Source organism: Carlito syrichta, unplaced genomic scaffold, assembly GCF_000164805.1.
Source record: "Carlito syrichta isolate Samal-C Ts95f unplaced genomic scaffold, Tarsius_syrichta-2.0.1 Scaffold47086, whole genome shotgun sequence".
Lineage (NCBI taxonomy): Eukaryota > Metazoa > Chordata > Mammalia > Primates > Tarsiidae > Carlito > Carlito syrichta.
Window position 1 is genome coordinate 154,020 of NW_006991182.1, and position 23,232 is coordinate 177,251.

The 23,232-nt window shown below is 39.3% G+C and overlaps 1 protein-coding gene across 2 annotated transcripts in view; it reads left to right on the forward strand.

Moving 5' to 3' along the window:
* Positions 1-23,232, forward strand: part of MGA (MGA, MAX dimerization protein) — a 107,329-nt gene that overhangs the window by 79,114 nt on the left and 4,983 nt on the right. Inside the window, exons 15-23 of one of the 2 annotated variants that reach the window (XM_008048426.2) lie at positions 161-787; positions 4,826-5,116; positions 5,304-6,814; positions 9,967-10,097; positions 13,522-13,573; positions 18,420-18,626; positions 19,453-19,564; positions 19,849-20,082; positions 22,111-22,287. In XM_008048426.2, the coding sequence (XP_008046617.1) occupies positions 161-787; positions 4,826-5,116; positions 5,304-6,814; positions 9,967-10,097; positions 13,522-13,573; positions 18,420-18,626; positions 19,453-19,564; positions 19,849-20,082; positions 22,111-22,287 (3,342 nt within the window). The remainder of the gene's footprint in view (positions 1-160; positions 788-4,825; positions 5,117-5,303; positions 6,815-9,966; positions 10,098-13,521; positions 13,574-18,419; positions 18,627-19,452; positions 19,565-19,848; positions 20,083-22,110; positions 22,288-23,232) is intronic. The other variant, XM_008048432.2, reaches the window with a different exon arrangement.

Sequence of the window (23,232 nt, forward strand, 5' to 3'; positions counted from 1 at the left end):
AGTGTTTCATTTCTGTGGGTGGAAATTGGCACCAATAATGTAGGTAGACCGTACCTATAAGTAATTTTCCCAGTGGTGCACAGTAAATGTTGATAAGCACAGTCACTAAGGATAAAATATGAGAACTGAAGATTTTTGACCTGCAAATTTTTATTTGCAGCGGCTCGACCCTCTCCTGGTGGTGTGTTCACACAGTTTGTGATGAGTAAAGTTGGAGCCTTGCAGCAGAAGATACCTGGAGTTAGCACACCCCAACCCCTAACAGGGCCACAGAAGTTCAGTATCAGACCTTCTCCAGTAATGGTCGTCACACCTGTGGTTTCTTCTGAGCCAGTTCAGGTGTGCAGCCCTGTGACTGCTGCTGTCACTACTACTACCCCTCAAGTGTTATTAGAAAATGTTACTGCTGTGACACCTATGACTGCTATTTCTGACGTGGAAACTAAAGAAACTACTTATTCTGCTGGTGCCACCACTACAGGGGTTGTTGAGGTCTCTGAAACTAATGTCAGCACCCCTGTAACATCTACCCAGTCTACAGCCACTGTGAACCTTACCAAAACCACTGGGATAACTACCCCTGTGGCTTCAGTTGCTTTTCCTAAGTCTTTAGTAGCGTCTCCTCCAACCATAACTCTTCCTGTTGCTTCCACTGCCTCCACCTCCATAGTCGTGGTGACCACAGCTGCATCTTCCTCCATGGTGACCACACCAACTTCATCTCTGGGCTCTGTTCCTATTATACTCTCGGGAATTAATGGGAGTGCACCAGTGAGCCAGAGACCAGGTAAGGCCTAGATGTTACTAGGTGCTTTATTACTGTACAGCTATGTATATAATTTTGTGGTTGTGGTACATTATAGATATATCAGGGTAACAGTGAAGGTATTTCTGCTATAGCATGATACGTGTATTTCTGAAAATCTTTGCATTCTGCAAAACTGAACACTAAAAGTACACTAAAAATAATGGAACTGGTGGTTAATACAAGGTTAGGACAAATCACTGAAAATCTGTGCAGTTTTGCAACCAGAGCATTAATAAACATAATAACTGAGACCTTAAGAGATACCTTGAACAGCTTTGACTGATGGTTTAGTGGGACTGGAGGTTGCTACTCAAAATACTTAAAAACATTAGAATGGAAATGCTGACTGAAATAATGCAGATGGGACCAGAGCACCGAGCCATTAGAGCAACCATTAAGGTGGGTATGGGAGGAAGAACAACCTGCTGTCTGCTGAGATCCAGGGGTGCATATCTTTGAGGAGGGATTCAGCACCAAAATTCAGGTTTGGGATGGGGTGCTGCTTTTGATTAAAAAGACAGATGAGAGGGCTTCTGTCTATGCTGCAGCCAAACTGAGGAATTTTTCTTTCTTGATGAAGATTAAAATATACTTCTTCTATTCTAATTCCTGTTGTCTAGTAAAAATCTTTTAGGAATCAGCACTCGTTTAATTTTTGTACATTAAGAATTGAAACAGATAAGGAGGCGTACTTGTTTAGAGCTGTAATATTTTATCAACTTTTTAGTTAAGCTTAAAATTTTTCTCTTGCTGACTTAGGCTAAGTGCATTTGAAATTGGAACTTTGATAATTTTTTAATTTTCAAATGTAGCTAACTAGAATAAAAGGTTCTTTTAGTCTACTCAAAGAGGAGTGAATGTGGAAAAGAGTGAGCGACTTTGCAGGATTTGAGGAGAAATAAATACCCAACAGCAATTCTGTCTTGATTATTGTTTTTTCGATGAAATATGTTTGCATTTAGTGACATGGTTCAAATCCCTGGCTATCTTTTAGGAAAGAAGTTATTGGGAATTAGTTTGTAAGTTGAAGTCCTGTTGAAAGGAAAAGTGAATCACAGTATTGAATTTGCTTGACTTCAGCTTCTTCCCATAAATAAGCCTGTAAAATATGATTAGCTTAATATATAATTTGGAAGTGAGGTAGTTGTTGCTTTGATTTCCAATTGAATCTCAAGGTTCATATCTGTTGTAGTTTAACAGATCATGACTTCTAAACCACATGAATTTAACCTTTCTCTATACTCTTAATTCTATCATAAAAGAATGAAGTAGTTTATTCTTTTGTGGTTCCATTGTTTCTCAGACTTTATTCAAGACATGTATTTAGACATTTTGCTCTGAGTCCCATCGTTACTATTATTTGCATAGTATTTTTTATTTAAATCAACTACTTTTTAACTGAAATGTGTTTTAAAAAGAGACAATTTTAATTTGAAGCCAGCATTGCTTGCCATAATAGAAGTTAACCATATAAATAAATATACTGGAAACAATAATAAAAAATACTCCTGTTAGCTACTATATTTTCTGAACATGTGACTTGCTCTTTTTCTCTGAATGAAGAAAGATAGACAATACTGGTGTAATATTAAAGACACAATATCAAAGACCGGTACCTAAACATATTTTCTGTAATACCACTTGAGGAAATATTAATGTTATTTTATTTTACTTTAGATTCAAGGGGTACATACATGTGCAGGATTGATATGTGGGTATATAGCATGATGATGAGGTAGAAATATTAATGTTAACAAATTTTCTTATCTTTCTTTTATAAGTAGATCTGTTCAGATAACTGTTACTTCTAAGGAAGTGTGTGTAATTTTGTTTTCCATTCATAAAGAGGATCCCACCTTGGGCCTTAGATATCTGTGTCTTTTTTTTTGAGTTGGAGTCTCACTATGTCGCCCAGACTGGAGTGCAGTGGCCGCTTCCGGCCACCGCAGCCTCGACCTGCTGGGCTCCGGCGATCCTTCCACCCCAGCCTTTCAAGTAGCTGGAACTACAGGCGCGCGCTACCACGCCCGGCTCATTTTTTGATTTATGGTAGAGATGAGGTCTCGCCTGCCCAGGCGGGTCTCGAACCCGCGGGCTCAGGCAATCCACTTACCTCAGCCTCCCAAAGGTGCGGGATTCCAGGCTGAGCCACCGAGCCTGGCTTCTATGGCTTTTTTATTTGATTTCGCACCTTTTCCCTTTTCCCTTTCTTTTCCTTGCCCACATTTAAATAACCAGTCACATATTTAGTATGTATATTATAGATTGCTTTTGTTCTCTGAATCGGAATAATTGAGATTTTGAATCACTCTCTAAAACTTAAGTTCAAGAAATTAAGAATGCATTAACATGTTTCTTTCTCTTTCTTTTTTTTTTTGAGTTGGAGTTTTACTCTGTCACCCAGGCTAGAGTGCAGTGGCACATTCATAGCCACCACAGCCTCGACCTGCTGGACTCAGGCAATCATTCCACCTCAGTCTCCCAAGTAGCTGGGACTACAGGCACTCGCCACTACACCTGGCTAATTTATTTATTGTACGGACAAGGTCACATCAAGTTGTCCGGGCTTGTCTTGAACTCTTGGGATCAGGCAATTTGTTTCTTAATACACATAAGATAGATGAATATTTTTTGCTTAAATTGTAGACTGTTGTTTTATGAACACTTGGTCTTTGTTTTTTATTTATTTATTTATTTATTTTTTTAGTTGTAGTCTTACTCTGTTGCCCAGACTGGCGTGCAGTGGCTCACTCATGGCCACCACAGTCTCGACCTTCTGGGCTCAAGTGATGCTTCCTCCTCAGCCTTCCAAGTAGCTGGTATCACAGGCGTGTGCCACCATGCCTGGCTGATTTTTTTAACTTATTGTAGAGACTGGGTCTTGCCATGTTGCTCAGGCTGGTCTCAAACCCTTGAACTCAGGTAATCCTCTTGCCTTCGCCTCCCAAAGTTCTGGGATTACAGGTGTCAAACTGCTTAATTTCATTAAGAGTCCTGGATTTTCTGTGTATTCTGTCATCTAAATGTTATGAACATGCTTTCTTTTAGAAATTTGAAACGTTTTGTGGGCAAAGTACCTGTGTGATAGAAACTCACACGTTAAGCTAAACTCTTTCTTTAGTTTGTGGATTTTTTTTTTTCAATTAACAAACTATTGAAGTTTTATTTATTAATATTAAATAATCAGTTTGAATTAGCAGTGCTAGATCAGTTTTATTTATGCTATGTTACCATTATTCCTACTTTTATCGTTGTGATCCCCCCCAAAAATCTGCAGATTATTCTATTTTTTCCCATGCCTTAGTATTTTTAAATATCTCTTTTAATCGTTAGAGAGCATCTTTATGTGCTATTGATGGTTTAAAATCCCTTTTAATTCATATCTTCTGTGTTAAATTTCAGCATTTTTTGTTTTAAAACTATCTTTTCCTAACCAGGCTTTATTTCCCTGCTTCTTTAATGTTTCTTAATTTCATTCCATTATGGGAGATACATGTATTTATATTTTCTTTTTCTGAAATATAATTTTCACAAATCTTTCTGCTTTGCATATTTGTTAGCGAATTTAAAAGCCAAGAAGCCCTTTATACTAAGGATTTTTAGTCTTTGACTTAATCTTTATCAGGTGTAAGTTGTGAAACTCAGTCATAAGTCTTGTAAGTGTTACCAGCCTCAATTTTTAAAGTTGAAGGAGATAATTTTATCATAAATGATCTCTTTAACAGGAGCCCAGAGTTAGAGGCCTACCCATGATTTCATTAGGTAAAAACATAATCTCTTTAAATGCACCTCTTTTTTTTTTTTTTTAAAGCAGTTTTCTAACTGTAATGCTTCACAGTGTCTGGCTAATTACTTGAGTTTAAGATAAATAGTGTATGGGGTACAGGATTTCACCAACTTTATAATTCAAATTAGAAGTTATTTTCAGGAAGATCAGATTCTGTGGCTTAATAGTTTTTTCTTGTATGTGTTACAGGAGAATTTTTGATAACTATGTTTTCATTTCCTGTTTTTCAGAAAATGCCGCTCAAATTCCAGTGGCTACTTCACAGGTCTCTCCTAACACAGTGAAACGTGCTGGACCTCGACTGTTGCTGATTCCAGTGCAGCAGGGTTCTCCTACTCTTAGACCTGTCCCAAACACACAACTTCAGGGTCATCGGATGGTCTTACAGCCTATTAGAAGTCCAAGTGGAATGAACCTCTTCAGGCATCCTAATGGGCAGATTGTTCAACTCCTACCTTTGCATCAGCTTCGAGGCTCTAATACCCAGCCCAACTTACAGCCTGTTATGTTTCGGAACCCAGGTATAAAGTTGGAGATGTTTCTGAAGAGTTCTTTCTTTTGTTGAATCATTTGACCATATGGGATGTTAATACCAGGATTGTTTTTCTTTCTTAGTCCCTGTGCAAAAAAGAAAAGCAAACCTTCAAGTCTTGATATGGGCAATGATAATTTAAATGTTTTTTTTTTTTCTCCTTTTTTTTAAACTAGGGTCTGTGGTAGGAATCCGGCTACCTGCTCCTTCCAAACCCTCTGAGACTGCATCATCTTCTGCTTCGTCCTCTGCTTTCTCTGTTATGAATCCTGTAATTCAGGCTGTTGGGTCTTCTCCCACAGTGAATGTTATCACTCAAGCACCGTCGTTGCTTTCCTCCGGACCTAGTTTTGTGTCTCAGGCTGGTACATTGACCCTGAGGATTTCTCCTCCTGAACCACAAAATTTTGCAAATAAAACAGGCTCTGAAACCAAAATAACCTGTAGTTCAGGAGGACAGCCTGCTGGTACAGCCAGTCTTATTCCTCTACAATCTGGTAGTTTTGCCTTGTTGCAGCTCCCTGGACAAAAGCCTGTTCCTAGCTCCATTCTTCAACATGTTGCTTCCCTTCAGATGAAGAGAGAATCCCAGAATGTGGACCAGAAAGATGAAACAAATTCTATAAAAAGAGAACAGGAAGCTAAGAAAGCTCTACACTCAGAAGGAGAAGCTGCAGACCCTGAGTCAAGTATAATAAAGCAAAACTCAGGAGCTGCTGCCTCAGAAGAAACCCTGCATGATTCCTTGGAAGACGAGGGAGATCATTTGGATGAAGAATGCCTTACAGAAGACAGTCCTGCAACTGTCAAGCCTTCTGTGCATTCCTATATCACTGGGTCACACACAAGTGAAGACGATAAAGATACCAATGAAGAATGTGGGACTAGGAAGCCTTGCAGTTCCAAAGAAAAACTGACTGTTCTGGAAGTTAGGACCATTTCTGAAAAAGCCAGTAATAAGACAGTTCAAAATATAAGTAAAGTACAGCTTCAAAAACTTGGTGATGTAAAGGTAGAACAACAGAAAGGATTAGATAGTCCAAAGGAAAAATCAAATGAACTTCCAGTCATCTCTAAGGAAGAAAGTAAACTTGAATTATCAGGTAGTAAAGTTGTGGAGCAGCAGTCTAACCCACAACTAGAGGCCAAGGAGAAGGGATGTGGAGACTCTCTGGAAAAAGACAGTATTAAGGAGAGATGGAGAAAACATCTGAAGAGCCCCTTGTCCCGGAAATGTGTTGGAGCATCACAGGAATGTAAGAAAGAAGCGGATGAACTGTTAACTAAGGAAACAAAGCTGGGTCAAGAAAATTCAGATGTGTTTCAGCAAGAACAAGTCATCTCTGACTTATTTGGAAAAAGTGGTACTACTGAGGATGTTCGAGTTTCAAAAACTGAATGTGATTCTTGGAGTAGAATTTCTAATTCTCCAACCTTCTCCATCGTTCCTAGGAGAGCTACGAAAAGTAGCAGAGGGAATGGACATTTTCAGGGCCACTTACTGCTCCCAGAACAGTTACAACCAAAGCAAGAGATGAAGGATGGGAGAAACAGTGCTGACTTCACTGTTTTGGATTTGGAAGAGGAAGATGAGGAAGATGAGAATGAGAAGACCGATGATTCTATTGATGAAATTGTGGATGTTGTTTCTGACTACCACAGTGAGGAGGTTGATGATGTAGAAAAGGTGGTGAGCTCATTTTTGTTGTGACTGAACAAGGATTTAAATGATTTATTAGAGACAGTAGGCTTTCCAGAAGATCTCTAAGACCTAATACATTCAGTTGGATGCCTAGGTTTAGATTATAATTAAATAATTTTGTAGGTTTTGGGCTGTGTCAGTCAGGCAACATTTATTGAGCTTATATTATTCTTTGAGACTTGTCTGGTATTTATTGGAAGACTGGCTTAAGCTTTTGGGGAATAGATGCTCGAGAGTCCCCTACCAAGTTAGATTTACAAAAATAAAGCCTGAAACCACTCATCCCATTCGATATCAGTCAGTTTCTGTGACATTTTTTGTGGTTGAAGCTTTCATGTCTGGTAGATATAAGAAGCTGGGAATGGGTAACCTTAGAACTGGATAATTTATCTACCTGCATTTAGAGAGATTTTTTTCTTTTTTGGAGAAAAACTGGAAAATACCATCTAATGTTTTAATTATAATTCTGCCTGAAGTTACTTTTTAATTATCTCCTAAAATTAAATATTTAGTCTCTAGAATTTATATTATAGAGTTTGGTCATCATCCTTTGTAATATGACCATTACAGTCTTATTTTTATTACTTTCCTGAAGCATTTTTATAGACTTCTATTTAAGGTTGTATTTACTGAACTAAGTAACTATCAGATAAGATGTAGTGCAGAAGTTGGACAAACTTTTTTTGTAAAGGGCCAGATGGTAAATATTTTAGATTTTGCAGGCTAGTTGGCTCTCTGTTTTAACTACTTGACTGCTGTTGTAGCTTGAAAGCAGCCACAAACAATACATAGTGAATAAGTGTTGCTATATTCTACTAAAACTGTACTTACAAAAACAGGGAGTGGACTGTGGCTTGCTGACCCCTGACAGGGTCTAATGTAAAACATAAGAAGACCACAGCCTGTGGCGGTGGCCCTGAAATCGAAACTATATCTTTCTTTTCAGGAGCAAAAAGATAGCCCTCTGCACTGATTGTCCTGCAACTGCTTGTTTTAGAATCTCACTTCCTTCACCCTGTGTTATCTGGTCCTTCTCTGTTAATGCTTAACTGCCTCATGCACATAAAATATAACAAAAATATTGGTACTAAAATTAGTACATAAAAATTAGTACATAAAATATAACAAAAAGATTAGTACTAAGACTCTAAAATGTTTAAATAGTTTAATATTCTTGTATTGGTTGTTTCAAGTACCTGAGTTGTCTTATTTATAAATCAGGATCTAGCTCTAAAGTTGGATGAGCCTATATATATTTATCTTATACTTTCTCTATAGCCTAGTCCTTTTCAAGGATGGATAACTGTAGGTAGCTGAGGGATCTATATTTATTGAGTTTAGGAGTTATGTTGTAGATCTTACTGTGTTTTGTGCAGTCTTCTGTTGTAAGTCAGCCCAGGTAAACATCAGGCTAAAAAGCAGTCCAACTTTAAAACCAGTGAAAACTATTGCTATTAGTAGAACTGACTTAATAGAATCTTAGTGTGTCTTAATCATACAAGGAGGCATTACTTGAATGTACCAATAGGGAATCAGACCAGCAAGTTACACTGACTTTTTTTTAAAGTAAGGGCATAAGGCCGGGCTTGGTGGCTCAGCCTGTAATCCCAGCACTTTGGGAAGCCGAGGCGAGTGGATTGCTTGAGCTCACGGGTTCAAGACCCACCTGGGCAACTTGGCGAGACCTCGTCTCTACAATATATCAAAAAATTAGCCGGGCGTGGTAGCGCGTGCCTGTATTTCCAGCTACCTGGAAGGCTGAGGCGGAAGGATCGCCGGAGCCCAGCAGGTTGAGGCTGCGGTGGCCAGGAGCGTGCCATTGCCCTCCAGACTGGGCAACAGAGTGAAACTCCAACTCAAAAAATAAATAAATAGATAAAACTAAAGTAATGGCATTATATTAAGTGATCTCTAAAATCTAAATTCTACATTGCATTTATGTTCGTGTCCCATGCCTATGTTATCTTTATACTTATGACTAGCATTGTTTTGGGATACTATGAGGAAAGTTATGAGTAGCTTCTTTAAATATTTCATTGTGGAAGGATATCACTGGATATTATTTACAAAGCCTGCATTTAAAACCACACAGTAGACAGACATTCTTCAATTTAAATATTGTAAAGCATCTACCTACATTATTACCTGCTGAGACTCTGTTGATTTTGTTACCTAGAGTTAATTTTAACACACATTTAAAAAATTTAATATACATTGTTTAAATTGTGCTTAAATTGGAGATGGGGACATAAATGATGACTTGAATTTAGTGTTTTATTAACCTTATGGAGCCTATAATTTGAGGGTAAGTAATTTTTCCAACAAATTGAAGTAGAAAATAAGGTGATTGGGCTGCTTCATTTTGAGTTGTGCCTCTCTGATACAGTATGATTATAGCTATAGTTTCTGGCATAGTAAACACTACTTTTAAAGGTGGACTTAATATCTGCTTATCCCATAGATCAATCTAATTCTACTGTTAATATAGACTATTCAGCAAGTTTCTGTGATCGATGCTCAATAAATGCTTACTTGATTGACTCCTTCTTTGGTATAATAAGGAATTACAGCAGTCCTGGGCTTTTTTAAAACTAGAAGTACCTCAAAAGCTCTCATTTTGTGGGGTTGAGAGACTTGGAAAACTGAGGTATATTCTGTTTTCATACTTGCCTGTGTATGTTAATGTTTATTGATTTCTGGGTGTCTGTTACAGTGTTAGTCATGAAGTTCCCTTAAAATAGAGTCTACATTTTTCTCCTTTCTACCTTTTCTCTCACCAAATTTTATTTTTCTGTCATTTGATCTTAAGATGTATAGTGCCTTAATATCTGTTTCTGAATTTTGTTTACTACAAATAACACTGAAGCATCAGTGTAGCCCTTTGGGGACTCTGTTCAGTCTAAATGATGTCTTTTTAATATATCTGTGACTTATAACATAGTTCTTGGTTGTTAATTCTAATTATATGTTATCTTTCTGACTTAATTCCTTATAATTAACAACCTTAGGATTATCAGTACTCACGGTATAAGATCAGTGATTGGCACTAGTTGATTTCATAAGGGAAACATGCAGTTGAAAATTTAGGTATGCTTGCCTCCCAATGCATTATTTACTGTTGTAATGATGTATTTCAGAATAACTGTGTAGCATACATTGAGGATGATGAGGAGCAGGTGGACATTGAAACTGTAGAAGAGCTCTCAGAGGAAATTAATGTTGCACACATGAAGACCACAGCTGCCCACAAACAGTCATTCAAACAGCAGTAAGTCTTATTTCTCTTTGGATTGCTGTTTATGTTGTTGTTATTGTTGCTTTGTAACCAGAAACAAAACATTTATGTTCTACTTAGGGGCTCTGGGTAACTGACATGGTTTCTTTATTCCATTAACTTTTTTCTGACTAGTATAGATGAGGAATAGAAGTGGAATTTGGAGGTAATTAACTTGTCTTGGTCATTGCTAGGAGGCAGTAAATAACATGCTTTTGGAACCTGATATATTGGTGCTAGAAATACTAGTTTTGCTAGTTTATAGGGTATTTAGCCTTGTGTGAGTCTTTAATCTCTCTGAATCTTAGAGTCTTCACCTAAGAAATGAGAAAAATACCCCCATTTGAAATAAGTGAGATAATATATGCAACTAGCATAACAACTGACAAAGTGGACTACTCAATAAGGATTAGGCTATTTTTTAAGAATAAAACATTACTTTTCTAAATTTGGTCACTTTATTAGTTGAGCAAGTGAGATACAAGTAGGAATGTTTCTTCCTGTTCTACTGATGAGATGAAAATATGGAGGACCTGAGAATTTGCTCAGGAAAATTTATTTCATTTTCTGTTTTAATATTCTGTTTTGTATTGATTATGGATTGGGGTGTGAGAGAGAGAAAGGAAGATATGAGTTCTTATTTTGTGGCAGACATTGTACTTTCTCCATTATCCCATTAATTACCACATGAAAGTAGCAGTGAGTTGAGGAAGAGTCATTAATTTTTCATCCCTACTGGTACTGAGAAAGCTGAAGGGGTAGAAAGTAGGACGGGTTGGTTTTTTTTCACTCTAGAACAACTTGTAGTTTACTTCAGTTACCTACTGGTTAAGCTTGAAAGAGTTTAAATTCCTTAAAATTTTAATTAGATTTAATAAGTTCAGTAGTATTGCCAGATAGTAAGTTCTATATACTGAAACTGAGTTTTGAAACAGGAGCAACTAACAAAAAAGGTAACCTAAAAATTTCATTTACAGTAGTAACAGGAAAAAAAGCTGTCTTGAAATATATCTAAGCCGGGCTCGGTGGCTCAGCCTGTAATCCCGCGCTTTGGGAGGCTGAAGTGAGTGGATTGCCTGAGCTCGCGGGTTCGAGACCCGCCTGGGCAACTTGGCAAGCCCTCATCTCTACAATAAAAAAAAAAAAAAAAAATTAGCCGGGCCTGGTAGTGCCCGCCGTAGTTCCAGCTACTTGGAAAGCTGAGGCGGAAGGATCGCCAGAGCCCAGCAGGTCGAGGCAGCATGGTTGGCTCCATGTTTTTACTGTTGTGAATAGTGCTGCAGTAAACATGTGTGCACAGTTATGTTTTTTGTAGAATGATTTGCATTCTTCTGAGTCTATTCGCAGAAGGGGAATTTCTGGGTTGTATAGAAGGTCAGTTTTTATATCTTTTAGAAATTGCCACACTGTTTTTCTTTGAGGTGGTACTAATTTACACTCCCGCCAGCAGTGTAGAAGCGTTCCCTTTTCTCCATGTCATTTTCAGCACCTTTCTTTTGAGTTATAAGTTAGGTGGTTTTGATTTGCATTTTTTTGATGATTAGTAAGGCTTAGCATTTTTTCATGTGTCTGTTGACTGTATCTTCTTTTGAGAAGGGTCCTCATATCTTTTGCCCACTTTTTAATAGGACTGTTTGTTTCTTTTATTTTTCTTTTTGTCCTTTTTTTCTTTTTCTTTTCTCTTGGCACATTTGAGTTCCTTGTAGATCCTGGATGTTAGGCCTTGTCAGATATACCGTTGGCAAATATTTTTTCTCATTCTGTGAGCTGTCTCCCAACTCCCTCGATGGTTTCTTTTGCTTTGCAGAAGCCTTTCAGTTTGATGAGTTCCCACTTGTCTGTCTTATCTGTGGCCTGGGCATTTGAGGGTTTTGATCAGGAATTGGTTACCTATTCCAGTTTCTGTAAGAGTGTCTCTTGTGTTTTCTAAGAGTTTTATAGTTTGAGGTTCTACCTTTAGGTCTTGGAATCCTTGTTAGTAGCAAGGTTATTAAAAAATTGTTCCAAATTAGTAAGAAAAAGGCGATCCAGTAGAAAAGTGAGTAATGGCAGTTTACAGAAGAAGAAACTGAAAAGACCAAGTAAACACATGTGAATTTATTCAACTTCATAAGTAATGAGGGAAATGCAAATTAAACCACAATGACTTTACCACTTCAAACCCTAAGATTGGGAAACAGTGAGAATAGTACTATTATCTAGGTATAGAGCCATAGGAACTCACAAACTGCAGGTTGAGAGTGTAAATTATTAGCAGTTTGATATTTACTAATGTTGAAGATGTGCATACCTTTCTTCTACTTAGCAGTTCTACTCCTAGATACATACTCTAGAAAAACTCAGACATATCTTTAAGGCTTGGTCATGTATGAGACTATGCATTGCAACATTGTTTGCTTTGTGAAGACTTGGAAACAACCTAAATAATTACTAAAATTCTGAAAAAATAAATTTTGAAAAATTCACACTATGGAATACAGTACAGCAGTTAAAATGATTGAACTAGAACCATGTGTATCATCAGCATATCTATGGTGTAATAGAGTGAAGCAAATCAGTTGCAGAAAGTTACTGTATAATATATGCTATTTAAAATAGTCATTTTTTTGTTTAGAGATATATATTTCTAGTAAAACTGTAAAGATATGCCCGGCAAACTCAGTCTGGAAGTGTTTACCTGTGAGAAAAAAGGAAGGGAATGTGACTGAGTAAATTGTACATAGGATCTTCTCTCCCTTTTTTTGACCTGTCCCCTTGTCCTCCCCCACAATTGCCTCTGTTTTTGAGATATGTTATTTCTCAAGCTGGATGGTACATACTTGGGTGTTCATTATACAGTTGGCCTTCCCCATAAGTGGGTTCTGTATCTGTGGATTCAAACAATCGCAAATTGAAAGAAAATATTTGAAAGAAAAAACGTATCTGTATTGAACATGTATGGACTTTTTTTTCCTTGTCATTATTTCCTAAACAATGCTGTGGAACAACTATTTACTTAGCATTTACATTGTATTAGGTATAACAACTAATCTGGAGATGTTTTAAAGTACACAGGAGGGTGTTCATAGGTTATATGCAAATACTGTACCATTTTATATCAGATACTTGAGCCTCTTAGGATTTTGATATCTGCTGGAGGTTCTATAACCAATTCCCCACTGATACTGAGGGACGACTGTATATTTATACAGTTTTGTATGTCTGTAATATGATTGAAAAACTAATTTGCAATTTTAGTGACTATTTGCATACTTTTTCTTAGAGAAAATAAATAATGTTAAGTAAATAGTGTGGCCATATATCATGCATTGGGGAAAAGAAGCTGGCTATAATTTAGGATGATTTGGTTTAATATATCTGTGAAATAGGTATTAGATGATGGTGCAGTAAGACACTGAAAAATATTGTCTTTATATAGGTGCCGTGCCCATGCCTCTGCAGATGAAAAAGCAGCTGAAAGGAATCGAAAGGTATTTAGAATATATTTAGTAATACTTGTTTAATAAAATTGATAACATTTAAGGTTGAAACAATATTAGTTATATTAGTCATTATTTGTTTTTCAGGGTTATTTTTACCAGTGATAATCAGCTTTCTTCCCTTAATGAAATTATGCTATTAATGTTTGTTTTTTTCCTCTTAATTCTTCTGTTCCCCCCAGAGGAAAGACTAATTCAGAGGAAGTAAAATGGATATGGAATTTATAAAAATTGATGTGCTTATTTGAAATTAATTTTGGTAATGTAATGATTTGATGTAAAACAAGCTGTCTGTTTTTCTTGCCTAGGCTCATGATTTTCAGTGACTTAAAATTACTCTCAGCTGGGCGTGGTGGCTCAAGCCTGTAATTCCAGCATTTTGGGAGGTCCAGATGAGGGGATCGTCTGAGCCCACAGGTTTGAGAACAACCTGGGCAACTTGGCGAGACCTCATCTCTGCAATAAATAAAAAAACTAACCAGGCATGATAGTACGTGCCTGTAGTTCCAGCTACTTGGAAGGCTTAGTTGGAAGGATCGCTTGAGCCCAGCAGGTTGATGCTGGGGTGGCCATGAGCATGCCATGGTACTCCAGCCTGGGTGGGACAGTGAGACTCCAACTGAAAACTTTCTTTTCTCTGGGGTTGGGCGCCGTGGCTCACGCCTATAATTCCAGCACTTTGGGAGGCCAGGGGGAGAGGATTGCCTGAGCCCACGGGTTCAAGACCAGCCTGGGCAACTTGCCGAGACCACATCTCTACAATAAGTCAAAAAATTAGCCAGGCATGGTGGCGTATGCCTGTAGCTTGAGCTACTTGGAAGGCTTAGTCAGAAGGATCACCTGAGCCCAGCAGGTTGATGCTGCTGTAGCCGTGAGTATGCCACTGCACTCCAGGCTGGGCAACAGAGTGACTCCAACTCAAAAAAAAAAAAATTATTCTCTGCATTGATGACTAGCAGTTCAAGGAAATTGTAAACCTTTTTTCATTTTTTTAAATGTAGCATGGTAGCATAATTAAGCAGGATTTTCTGTTTATCTAACAATAGGAGTGGAGGAGAGTTTAGTTGTTTAAATCATTTTCTTTAAGAGATAAAGATGCTGGGTGCAGTGGCTCAAGCCTTTCATCCCAGCACTTTGGGAGGCAAAGGCAAGAGGATTACCTGAGCTCAGGGGTTTGAGACCAACCTGGGCCACTTGGAGAGACCTCGTCTCTACAATAAATTAAAAAAAAATAAGCTTGGTGGTAGCGTGTGCCTGTAGTTCCAGCTATTTGGAAGGCTTAAAGCGGAAGGATCACCTGAACCCAGCAAGTTGAGGCTGCAGTGGCTGTGAGTGTGTCACTGCATTCCAGTCTGGGCAACAGAGTGAGACTCTGACTCAGAGAAAACCTATAATAAACATGATGGGAGTTGAGTTGAGAAGGGGGAGGGTGGCATTTAGGGCCTTTAAAATGAAAATCATAGTATGGTTTGTTTCATTTTTATATGATTTGAGGATCATATAAATATTTGCACGGTTGTAATCATTTTATATATTTTACTCTCTTTTTTTTCATTTATTCTAAAACATTTTTCAGATATAGTAAGAATTTTCAGGCTAGGAACAGTGGTTTATGTATGTAATCCTAGCACTTTGGGAGCCTGAGGTGGAAGAATCGCTTGAGCCTGGAAGTTCAAGACCAGCCTGGGCAGCTTAGTGAGACCTTGCCTCTACCTCCCCCAACATAGTGAGACCTTGCCTCTATCCGCCCCCCCCCCGAAATAGCCAGGCATAGTGGCATGTGCCTGTAGTCCCTGCTACTCAGGAGTCTGAGGAGGGAGATTGCTTGAACCCAGGAGTTTGAGGCTGCAGTGAGCTATGATCATGCCACTATACTTGTAATCTGGGTGACAGTGAAACTTAACTAAAAAAAAATTTTTTTTGCCGGGTGCAGTGGCTCACATCTGTAATCCCAGCACTTTGGGAGACCAAAGTGAGAGGATTGCCTGAGCCCATGGGTTCGAGACCAGCCTGGGCAACTTGGCGAGAACTTGTCTCTACAATAAATTAAAAAAAAAAAAGCCAGTGCACTCCAGGTGCATGCCTGTGGTTCCAGCAACTTGGAAAGCTGAGGCAGAAGGATTACCACAGCACATCAGGTTGAAGCTGGGGTGGCTTTAAGTGTGCCTCCGCACTCCAGCCTGGGCAACAGAGTGAGACTCCAACTCCAAAAAAAAAATTCAACCAGGCTCGGTAGCTCAGCCTGTAATCCCGCGCCTTTGGTAGGCTGAGGTGAGTGGATTGCCTGAGCCCGCAGGTTTGAGACCCGCCTGGGCAGCGAACCTCATCTCAATAAATCTACAATAAATCAAAAAATCAGCCGGGCGTGGTAGAACATGCCTGTAATTCCGGCTACTCGGAAGGCTGAGGTGGAAGGATCTCTGGAGCCCAGCAGGTCGAAGCTGCGGTGGCTGTGAGCGGCCACTGCACTCCAGTCTGGGTGACAGAGTGAGACTTCAACTCAAAAAAAAAAAAAAAAATTCATAATAGTATTACTTGCAAATACTTGCAGCACTTTGCTGTATTTAAACTTGTTATTGATTTTCTTCCGATCTTGTTGCATCTTTTATTCTCCCATTCTGTATTAATGCATAATAGGTTTAACTTTAGAAAGACAACAGCTTAATAAGACTCTTTGGACACAATCAGGGTTATGATAAAGGCAAACAGTGTCAGAAGAAAAGACATTTAGAAACATCAGGGAAAAAATCCAAAGCCAAGAAACTGTACAAGACGGGAAGTATAATTATTATTTATCTTGTATGAGAGGTATTTACAATGTCATAATAGTGTAGCCACTGTTAATGATTTTTTAAAACTTCCATAACCTGTGAATGAGGTATGGAAGACTTAATTTCAGTCTTGAAAAATGTGTGAATACAAATGATAAATTAGGAGGTAAAAGATGGAAGAAGAACTAAAGGGGAGGATATGAGTGCTGATGTTCTCATTTTATTGTTGACAGAATGAAAAATTAAGATTATGGGATCAGTAGAACTAAAAGTAGTGATTTAACTATATTAGGATGATGAGGTGGCAAAATGTGAGAATGGTGTGACAAGAAGTTAATAGATAGAATTGAAAGTGGCTAATTTTTAATTTTTTTGTAGAGACAGGGTTTCACTAAATTTCCTGGACTGGTCTCGAACGCCTGACCGCAGGTAATCCTCCCACTTTGGCCTCTCAAAGTGCTGACAGTGCTGGAATTACAAGTGTGAACCACTGTGCCCAGCCAGCCTCTTCATGTGTTTTAACCTTTTATGCATCTGTAACCTTTTATTTCTAGGAAATGACTTTAAAAATTGAAATAGAATGAATAAGATAGAGAAAAAAGGACTTAGCTGAAAGTCAATAAAGACTTTTCCTAAAAAATGTAGTTTGAGTTATAAGTGTTAAGATGCTGGGTTTTTTTTTGAGTTGAGGTCTTACTCTGTTGCCCAGGCAGGAGTGCAGTGGCACAATCACTGCTCACTGCAACCTTGAATTCCTGGGCTCAGGTGATCCTTCTGCCTTGGCCTCCTGAGTAACTGAAACTACAAGTGCACACCACTACACCTGACTAATTAAAAAAAAAAATTTTTTTTTGAGTTGGAGTCTCACTCTGTCGCCCAGACTGGAGTGCAGTGGCCGCTCACGGCCACCGCAGCCTCGACCTGCAGGGCTCTGGCAGTCCTTCCGTCTCAGCCTTCCGAGTAGCTGGAATTACAGGCATGTGCTACCACGCCCAGCTGATTTTTTGATTTATTGTAGAGATGAGGTCTCGCTGCCCAGGCGGGTCTCGAACCCGTGGGTTCAGGCAATCCACTCACCTCAGCCTCCCAAAGGCGTGGGATTACAGGCTGAGCCACCGAGCCCGGCTAAAAAAATTTTTCTTGGTAGACATGAGGTCTCACTTTGTTGTTCAGGCTGGTCTCAGACTACTGGGCTCAAGCAGTCCTCCCACCTTGGCCTCCCAAGGGGTTGGTACTATAGGCATGAACTGCTGCACTCGGCCATAATGTTAAATTTTATTTGTTATAGAGGATTGGGTAGGAGGAGGGTTGAGTAATCCAGGTACAGGTAGAAGTCTGTGTAGCGACAAGGAGGTGTGGGAAGTGTGAGATTGCATAGTGTGTTTTGGGAATTTCTGTCAACTAGGAATGGTTGAAGCGAAAGGTGGTTTTAGAAAAGTGGCCAGTCTGTGGAGTATTATAATATTCTTTAAAAATTTAATGTAATTTGTGTAATGACGACTAGTTGTAATATAATAAATTATAAAAATAAACTTTTCAAGATCTTCTAAACTTCCCATCCCTCAGTACACACAAATTCTTTCTCCCTTGAGAACCACTGAAATTTGAGCTGGAAACTGATACAACCACATTAGCATATATTAGAATTTACAGTGTTGGCATCATTGAAGTTAGATTTGAAGGAGGGATGAACTGGTAGTAAGATGATCAATTGAGAGGTTGTTAGAGGATGATGGGTTTGGCCCAGCGCAGTGACTCACGCCTATAATCCCAGCACTTTGGGAGGCCCAGGTAAGAGGATTGCTTGAGCTCACTGGCTCAAGATCAGCCTGGGCAACCAAAAAAAAAATTAGCCAGGCGTGGTGATGCAAGTTCTGCCTCACGCAAGGATCGCCTGAGCCCAGCAGGTTGAGGCTGCGGTGGCCATGAGCATGCCACTGCCCTCCAGCATAGGCAATAGAGTGAGACTCAAAAAAAAAAGATGATGGGTTTCTGAAATAGTGCATTTGAGAGGAAGAGTACAGGTTTATGTGAAAGATGTTAAGGAGGCAATCTTGTTTGGGTAGACTTCATCAGTTCCTGTAAAACTGAAGACCGATTACTGGAATGACAAACTACAGAAAGAAGCAGAAGCTTTTGCTTATTATCGCCGGACACACACTGCCAATGAGCGACGGCGACGTGGTGAAATGAGGGATCTCTTTGAGAAATTAAAGATCACATTGGGATTGCTTCATTCTTCCAAGGTTTCCAAAAGTCTCATTCTTACTCGGGTAAGTGTTCTGTGTAAATGACAAATAATAGCTTTACTAAGAGATTCTTACAGATGCTGTGAAAAATAAGTCATTGATATATGAGGGATACACTGAAATAGAGCTACTTGAATTTAACAGTTGACTGCAGGCTAATGAATGCTCAGTGAATGCTTTGGGCAAAAGATCATTATGTTAAGTCAGAGTAGCTTTTCATTTCTAGTCAGATTATAACTGATAGAGTTTTCCTTTCTTCAGATAAAGTCAGAAGCTCTGGGTACTTGTTTACCACATTCTCTTTATGTTGTGTTCTTGATAGCGCTTACAAGTATCACAGTGTAAAGCACAGCGTGTGATATTTTAGCATACTTAATAGCTTACAATCATTTTAAAAGAAAACCTGAAGTATTCAAGCTAGCAGAAGTTGTAATTTTGCATGTAGATGTAAAGTGATTTCATTTAAATTGTTTTTAAGTAGAAGTAGGAGGATTATGGGGTAAGTATTCATATCCCTCTAGAGCAAGGTTTTTTCAATCAGATTTTGTTAGTAGGAGATGATTTTAAAGTTGATTGTTAAAATTTTAGCAGAGCACAAATCTCTTTTGTATCTCTTTGCAGTGGAACACCTATGAACACTTAATGATACTCTTTGGAGATAATCATGACCTATGTTCCCTAAAAGTATAAGTCAGAAAGTTTAACAGAAAATAATTTCTGAAACATCAGTAATTATTACTGGTATTAAAAAGTCCTCAAGATATTATTTTTTTCATTAAATTGTATAGGCCTCACCTCTTTTTAGGAAAGAGTGGGTCAGCTGACAGTAATATCGCTATTTCTGTTTTAGGCGTTCAGTGAAATTCAGGGACTAACAGATCAAGCAGACAAACTGATAGGACAGAAAAATCTCCTGACTCGAAAACGGAATATTCTGATACGGAAGGTATCATCTCTTTCAGGTGAGATATTTAAATGGTTTCTGATAAAGAGCATAATAATAGTTTTAGCAAGGAGAAATCTTCAGTAGACCTTTCAGATACTATTTAGTTTAAGGCCTGACTCTCAGCATTTAAAGCACAGTTATTTTTTGAGTGGGTGGGACATTTCTTCTGGATTGTAATCACTCTTGCCTACCATAGTTTTGGGGAATATAGTTAAATCAACTGGATTTCAGTTGACTCTATTTCTCATTATTATGTGAGGTTATTCAGAGAGTGATAATTTATTCTTTATCAACCTGTAGGTAAGACAGAAGAAGTGGTCCTGAAGAAGCTAGAGTATATTTATGCAAAACAACAAGCACTAGAGGCACAAAAAAGAAAAAAGAAGATGGGATCAGATGAGTTTGATATGTCTCCCAGAACTAGCAAACAGCAGGAAGGATCTTCTACATCATCTGTAGATCTTGGACAGATGTTTATAAATAACAGGAGGGGGAAACCTTTGATTCTTTCCAGAAAAAGAGACCAGGCCACAGGTAGGAAGGACATTCTTTGCTTTCCTTAATGTAGGTGAACATCAGTTTAGTTTAGTGAATTGACTATCTTTTCTTGGTCATAGTTTTAGTTTTAATTAAATGAAATAAAGATGGGTAGTATGAAAAGTAGAATATTAACTATGTTAGATTTTGGTTTCTGGCTTTACACACTCATGCAAATCCTGAGAAGTTAACGATCACGGTAGCATGTAAGTCCTACCTCTGGGCCGGGCTCCGTGGCTCAGTCTGTAATCCCAGCACTTTGGGAGGCCGAAGTGAGTGGATTGCCTGAGCCTGCGGGTTTGAGACCCGCCCGGGCAACTTGATGAGACCACATCTCTACAACAAATCAAAAATCAGCTGGGTGTGGTAGCGCGCGCCTGTAGTTCCAGCTACTTGGGAGGCTGAGGCGGAAGGATCGCTGGAGCCCAGCAGGTCGAGGCTGCGGTGGCCGGGAGTGGCCATTGCACTCCAGTCTGGGTGACAGAGTGCGACTCCAACTCAAAAAAAAAAAAAATTTCTACCTCTGATAGCCATTTACAGTCATGCATTTTTAGCGAGTAATTTTTAAAACTGTCATCTTTTCAGGCTTTATACATGAACTTATGATTTCCCTGTAGTTCTGCTGATGGGTTGAGAAAGTTTGGGTCAAACTGAGACAGATACGTTGGAAATTTTTTAGAAATTTCATTTTGAGTCAGGCTCTATTTTTTATCAGATCACCTATCAGTGTCTTGCTCTTCAGGAACAAAGTAAATTGGTTTTAAAATTTTTCACCTATCTTGATTTTGAAAGTGAGCTATATTGATTTTCTGTTACTTGCTTATGTTCTTAGAGAATGGTCTATCCTTTTTTCACTCTTTTGGTAAGTATCCAAAGAGTACTCTGTATATATATCAAACTGAGAAGGTAGTAATGGATTAGTAAAACATGAATTAATTTTTCTAACATTGAAGAATCATAGGATGCTTGCTACTTCTGAGAGAGGAATTTAATAGCTATTTGGTCTAGTCACCTCATTTTACACCTCATTTCACAGAAGGGAAAACCAAGGCCTAAAATTTATTTATTTATTTATTTATTTTTTTGAGTTGGAGTCTTACTCCATTGCTCAGGCTTCAGTGCAGTGGCACATTCACGGCCACCCGAGCATCAACCTGCTGGGCTCTGGTGATCTGTCCACCTCAGCCTTCCAAGTAGCTGGAACTACAGACGTATGCTACCATGCCTGGCTAATTTTTTTTTTTTAATTGTAGAGACGAGGTCTTGCCAAGTTGCCCAGGCTGGTCTTGAACCCGTGGGCTCAGGCAATTCACTTGCCTTGGCCTCCCAAAGTGCTGCGATTATAGGCTGAGCCGCTGAGCCCAGTCGAAAATTTTTTTTTTTTTTTGAGTTGGAGTCTCACTCTGTCGCCCAGACTGGAGTGCAGTAGGCGCTCCCGGCCACCACAACCTCGACCTCCTGGGCTCCGGTGATCCTTCCGCCTCAGCCTTCCAAGTAGCTGGAACTACAGGCGCGCGCTGCCATGCCTGGCTAATTTTTTTGATTTTTATAGAGATGAGGTCTCGCCAAGTTGCCCAGACGGGTCTCGAACCCGTGGGCTCAGGCAATCCACTCAAAGCGCGGGATTACAGGCTGAGCCACCGAGCCCGGCTGAGGCCTAAAATTTAAAGTAATTTATTAGAGGTGTATAGGAAAGGAGTCCTAGGGAGAGAATCATATACACCTTCATCCTGACTCACTGGCAAGACTATCAGAAGCATTCCACTGAAAAAGTGTTTCCATAGCTCTGTTCCTCAACAAATAAGAAATTCTCTCCTTTGGAGAACCATTGGACAGGTAACCATTGTTCAGTAGAAAGTGCTTTAAGAAAATGAATTATAAGTTGAGTTTCCCTAACTAAATTTGAAATTTATTTCTTGCTTTTTAAGTAAGGGTAGTTTTAAGGACAACTCATAGTGTCTTGGGCTACACTCGCATTAATTGAAAGTCTTTTTATCCGTAACTAATTTCTGATCTTCCTTACAGAGAATACCTCACCCTCAAATACTCCACCCACCTCTGCCAACCTTGTGATGACTCCACAAGGGCAACTGCTCACCTTAAAAGGTCCCTTATTCTCAGGACCAGTGGTAACTGTTTCTCCTGCTCTCTTAGAAGCTGATCTTAAGCCTCAAGTTGCTAGCAGTGCTATGGCTCAGTCAGGTATGTCATAAGTTTTGTCTTTTCTGAGTAGTGAAAAAATTATTCTGGTATTGTACAGTGACACAAGAAGCCTTTGAGTGTGTTATGTTGGCATTTGCCTTGATAAGAGATGGCCCTCATTTTGGAACATGTTTGGCTTGATCTTATATTGATTAGTATGTTTTTACACCTGGGGTTGGGAACTATTTTGTGAACTCTAGTTATTTCTAAGTAGGAGAAGAATTGAAAATATGTCAAAGTGAAAAGAACATGTTGAAGGATTATTGTCGTAGGTCCTTCTTTTTCATTTTTTTGGGTTGGAGTCTCACTCTGTCACCCGGGCTGGAGGGCAGTGGCATTCTCCCAACCATCACAGCTTTCACCTGCTGAGCTCAGGCTGTCCTTCTACCTCAGCCTTCCAAGTAACTAGAACTACAGGCATGTGGCACCATGCCTGGCTAATTTTTTGATTTGTTGTAGAGATAAGGTCTCACAAATTTGTCCAGGCTGGCCTCAAACCTGCGGGCTCAGGCAGCCCTCTCACCTTGGCCTCCCAAAGTGCCGGAATTATAGGCATGAGCCACCGCACCTGGTCTTTTTTTTGAATGGGAGACTCACTTTCTCGTCCAGGCAGGAGTGCAGTGGCACACTTACAGCCACCGCAGCCTCGACCTGATGGTCTCAGGGGATCCTTCTGCCTTAGCCTTCCAAGTAGCTGGAACTACAGGCATGTGCTACCATGCCTGGCTAATTTTTTTTTTATTGTAGAGATGAGGTCTTGCCAAGTTGCCCAGGCTGGTCTTAAACCTGTGGGCTCAGGTGATCCTCTCATCTCGGCCTCCCAAAGTGCTGGGATTATAGGCATGAGCCACCATGCCCCACATTTTTTTTTCGCTTAAGATACATGGTCTCTAGCCGGGCTCGGTGGCTCAGCCTGTAATCCCGCGCCTTTGGGAGGCTGAGGTG